Genomic DNA, 5,202 nt, shown 5'->3' on the forward strand with positions numbered 1-5,202 from the left:
AATCAGAAACTCACAGCCTACATGATCTTCTGTCCCAGAATCCAAGAACAGAACTTGCTGTTAGAGAAAACATCTCTAGCACAGAGTTAGACCAGAGCCAGCCACATGTTTTTCATCTACACTGGGCATTAAGGTAGCTAGAGTAACAAAGGGACTGTTTTAAGTCATAACTGTAGTTAAGGAGCTACATTAGTTTGGAGGTTCTCTGTCCAAGCCTTGAGACTAATGTCAGCTATCAAGTGGGCAACAGAGCAGGCTAGGGCCCTAGAAGGTTGCAGTTTCAAGGCTGGGGCAGGTAACATACCTTGGTTACAGAGTCAAGTGTGCAGCAGGTGAGACTCCTTAGTTAGTTTCAAAGTTGGGGCAGGTGAGACTCAATGGTTACAGTTTCAAAGTTGGGGCAGCTGAGACTCATTGGTTACAGATTCAAAGTTAGGGCAGGTGGGACTCATTAGTTATAGTTTCAAGGTTGTAGCAGGTGAGACTCATTAAGAAAAGTTGTGACTAAGTCAATAGTTTTGAGAAGTTAACCAAGTAGGAACCCCTAGACCCGGAATCCTAATGGACAACAGATGTCACAGAGCAGGAGGTAGCATTCCCAGAACCTCAATGTTGATGTGTCAGAGCACAAGAGACCAGGTACTAAGGAAAACGACACAGTTTCAAGTAACACTGAGGCTCCCACATAGGACCTAAGGACGTTTAAAAACATTCTCCTATGAAACTTGGTCCTGTAGGCTGTAAATTCATCTAACCACTAACTAGTTAGCAACTTAAGAGTAAGAGGATGAGCTAAGATCAGCCCGGATAGGAAACGGGTGGGTATCCAGGTGAACCAAGAGAAGGGGTCGGTCTGACCTGCAGAGTAATTAGCAGGACAAACCTGGCTCCAACTTCTAAAGCAGAATTTGACTTTCATCTAAGGCAAATTCTAAGCGTTCCCCTTTGAAAGATCAATTTTCTGGTTTCCCAACTAGGGTTTGAAAGACCCCCTACTCCATTATGAGGACATGGGGCGTTGGGCCGATGTAATGCCCCCCCCAATAACTTAGCCTAAGAATTGCCATTCTGAAGGAATCAGAAAAACTGGAGTTCACAGCTGTGACTAGCTAGCCATCCGGCCTTGGGAGAGAGAGATAACTGTGGCCAGCCATCCGGCCTAGAGAAGGGGATAATTGTGGTCAGCGGCCTTGGGAAAAAGACAGTTGAGTTAAATCAGGATATTTTATGGCAGGCCCCTGGCCTTGAAGAATAAGCGGCTGGGCTGGAAAAACACCCACTATACCCTGTGCAAGGCCAAGTCAGCCACCCATCAAACTTCTGATAATTAAAGAACGCGACCCCAAGTTCACCCTGGCCTTCTTTAAAACAACCAATAGGGACCCTGTAACTATGCTTCTCACTTCTGTAACCGCCCTTTGCCCCTGGAATCCATAAAAAGTCCCCTTGCCCTAGGAAGGCGCGCAAGTCCTCCGAGAGATTTGGCCCCAGGTACCTGGTCTAATAAACCCTCTTGTTTTTGCATCTGATCTGTGGTTTCGGTGTGTTCCTTGGGTTTGGGGTCTCTCCTGAAGGAAGATCTCCCCTGGGGGTTCTTTTGGGGTTCTTTCAGGTTTCAGAGCTTTTCAAACAAGTAGCTAGAAGTCTTCACTTTGTCCTAGGGAACCATCATGAGACTGAGAACAAGCATCATGCTTTGCTTTCTTTACCCTCTACCAACAGAGTTCCAACCCTCAGGCCACTCCCCCCAATGCCACTCCGGCTTTTAGGAAATTACCCCTGCCCAGCCTAGAGTTCCAACCCTCACCCCCACCACACCACCCCTGCTTTTAGGAAAATTACCCCTGCCCAGCCCAGTTCCAACCCTCATGCCCCCCATTCCACCCGCACTTTTAAGAAATTACCCCTGCCATCTTCTTTGTTACTAGGAAGTTTTAAGAACAGGAGGAGAGAGAGTGAGAATTTAGGTCTAGAAAGTACTTCATATAGTTTCTGCCTCAAGGAAGGAGAGTTCCTAAGTGTACCCAGGGAAAAGCAAGACTTTTTTGTTTAAGCCCTAATTGCAGGCTTTTAAGTCTTTTGCAAGCTGGCCGAAGGTTGGAGACTATCTGCTCTGTAAGATGACTGCAGGAGCTTCATGTCCCCCACCCACCCCCCAGACTAAAGCCTGGTAGGCCTTTTAACTGGTTGTGTCCACATGTCACTTCCGGGGCGGGGCCACAACTTCCAATCCATGCCTTGACTCCACCCCCACCGCCCCTTCCCTCTCCCTCCTGTACATTGGGCTACTGGTCCTCACAGATGCGTTAGATTTTCATTAGGAGAGAGTGTTAGTAAAGAAAATGTGAGTTTTCAGAAACTTTCAGGCTGCAGAAGGAAGGCCATCTGGTTGGAATCCACATCCAGGATAGATGGAAGGCTAGCACCACATTGTGGGTGGTCTGAATGCCTTGTACTTCTCACACCTATATGTCCCCGAACACATTTGGGGTTCTTGCATGCCTCTTCCCCCAGATTCAACCCTATCCCTCTGGTGTTAAGGTACGAGAGCCAAGACTACTCTGAGCCCCATGGCTGCCATGTCACATTTCATTAGAGTCCTGCAGACCTGCTTTGCTTTGCTCCCTGCTGTATCCAAGTGCCACACTTGCTGCCCTGAGGTCTGTTCTTCCTGTGCCTGCTGGAGCAGTTGTGATCAGTCACCCCATGGCTCACACCCAGCAGCGTTGTCCCAGTGCTCTTCCTCTGACCTTCCCTCTCTGTCAGCTCCAGGCTCACTGTCTCCCCACTCCTCACATGCCACACATCCTTCTCACCCCTCTTATGACCTCCTGGTGCTGTGGCCTTTGCCTGGATATTCATTCTCCAGTGTCCCCAAGGGCTGCTCCCTGTTGTCTCTTAGCCTTCTGTTTAGAAATTGCCTCACTAGAGGGCCTTTATCCTCAACAGCATCTCTGCCTCTGGCCTTCTCTTGCTTTCTGCTGGCAGTAAACGGGAACCAAGCCATTGCTGTTGCAGTTCCTAAGTGTTCAATGATGTTCCCCCTTGCCTGTAACTCAGGAAAGGGGGGCTTTTCCTGTGTCATTCACCACATATCCTTACAATGGAACTTCAGGCACACACTATACCCATGAGTTCACAGCACCTAATTTCTTTTCCTGTTAGAGGGTTTCCCTATATAGCCAAGGCTGCCTACAATTCAAAATCCCCTGACTTCTGACTTCCTGGGGCAGGGATAGAATGCATGGCACCACTGCATCCTAAATTTTCTGGTACCCACCTTTTGAACTTAAACACGAGTATTCTTGCCAGCCTGCTCCAGGGGCTTCCTGCCAGCCATTCTATGAATGAAACAGCCTTGGGAGGCCCCTTTTAAATACACGGAGCCCCCTTTTGTGATACAGACTGACATGGCTTAAAGATATAGTTTGCATGTTTTATCAGGTCCTCTGAGGGCTACCATGGTGGACTTAGGCACACCTCCAGTCTGATCCTGACCCCAGTCCTTCCTCATCCTGGAGGCAGAGCACTCTGGAAGCTGCAGGGGCTGTGCTAATTCCTGGTATCCTACCAGGCAAGATGAAATACTGGGAACTCCAGAAGAAAGGCCTGTGGTTCCAGGGCACAGGATGGGCTGGTGATGTCTATGTATATGGTACAGGGATTGGTTAAATTGTTGTTGCTAACACCAAGAGCCACAGGAAGAACTGGGTTGAAAATGTGATGGTTAAGATGAGTGTATTCCGGGGCAGATTGGGAGCACCTGGCAGCCCTGGTGGAGAACCAGGCCTGGGAGGTCCCATGGGGTCTCCATGGGATGGGGTGGCACTTTCTGCTTTCTCCCAGGAGCTGAGGACCACCACCATGTGGAGGCTGTTCTGAATGGTGACACTGGCCCCATCTAGGGCAATGGGCCCTGCACACAGTGGTAACCATGCCCCATGCTCCTGAAATTGGTTCCTCAGGCTGCTCACCCTAGAGAGGAAGCTGGGGAGAGGATGCTTGCAAAATAGGGATGAGGGTGGGTGTGCATGATCACTCTGGGTGTCTTCTGGCCTGAGTCTCCTGCAGTGGGACACACAGTGGCCTGGGGCAGGGAAGTCACCCCATCATCCTGGCACTAGTAGATGCTCCTGCTGTGAGCCTAGGAAGGTGGGGAGGAGGCTGCTGACTCAGATGCAAGTCATTATCTGTGATTTGGAGTCTTTTGACCCAGTTGTATTCAGAATACAAATGAGAGTGAGTGAGTGATGAATGATTCATCCAGCTTTGGCAGGAGTTGATGCCCTCTGGGGTTTTCCAACCCCTCTGCAGGCTCTGTGACCATTTAGGGTCAGTAATATTAGAAGAACTTAGTCCTTTGGTCTCTGCAGCCTCTTCATTTTGGGATGCCCTTTCCTGCTGACTTGCTTCCTACCCTTGGAAGGCAATGCAGCCTAGGAGGTCCCCTAATTCTGTAGCTGGTGCAGGGTTCACAGCCCTCAGTCTCTGCAGCTGTGGATGAGGATGGATGGCCAGAGCCTGCTCCAGATGTGTCAGGGGCTGTGAAGGAAGGGGCTGGTCAGATTGTGAAACTTGAGGTGATTTGAGCAAGACTGGGGTTGCCTTGGTGAGGTGTGCGGTGCAGGTGCCGAGCAGGACCTGACTACTCCTGTAACAATAGCAACATTCCCAGCATTCCAGAAAGCCCCCTGGCTCCTACCAGGCATGGTATCCACAGCAGTTTCTGATCCATTTTGATGGAGGCTACTATTCTAGAACTTGCTCCCTGTGACATGAGTCAACAGTGTGTGGTCTCCCCTGGGATTTCATGACTGATGCTTTGGAGGTACAGCTGTATAGGTGTTAGAAATTTGGTCCATTTTGTGGTTGAACAGTGTTATTTTGTGTTGTGTTGAGAGTGCATGGATATACTCTACCTAGTTTTCTTCATCTGATGTTGGGACAACACCAGCCATTGGGGTTGTCCACAGTGTGAGGCCCCTTTAATAAGGCTTCCCTAGTGGCCTTTTGTGGACATGGGGTTTCCCTTCTCTATTGAAGTGTCCCAAGAATGAGATTTTTCCTGAATGTGTTTAACTTTCCTTTTCGATTTATTTTTATCATTGCTGGGCATGTATGGCGCATGTATAGAGGCCACAGGACAACTTGCAAGGCAGTTCTCTCCTCCACCTTTATGTGGGCTCCAGGGTTAAACTCAGG

The 5,202-nt window shown here is 49.2% G+C and overlaps 1 protein-coding gene across 1 annotated transcript in view; it reads left to right on the forward strand.

Annotated features, from left to right (window-relative positions):
* Window positions 1-4,589, forward strand: part of Myo1g (myosin IG) — a 14,942-nt gene extending 10,353 nt beyond the window's left edge. The window contains exon 15 of the mRNA XM_037208841.1: window positions 4,461-4,589. Coding sequence (XP_037064736.1) covers window positions 4,461-4,589 — 129 coding nt within the window. The remainder of the gene's footprint in view (window positions 1-4,460) is intronic.
* Window positions 4,590-5,202: the final 613 nt, after the last annotated feature.

Source organism: Peromyscus leucopus, chromosome 10 (assembly GCF_004664715.2).
Source record: "Peromyscus leucopus breed LL Stock chromosome 10, UCI_PerLeu_2.1, whole genome shotgun sequence".
NCBI classification, from domain to species: domain Eukaryota; kingdom Metazoa; phylum Chordata; class Mammalia; order Rodentia; family Cricetidae; genus Peromyscus; species Peromyscus leucopus.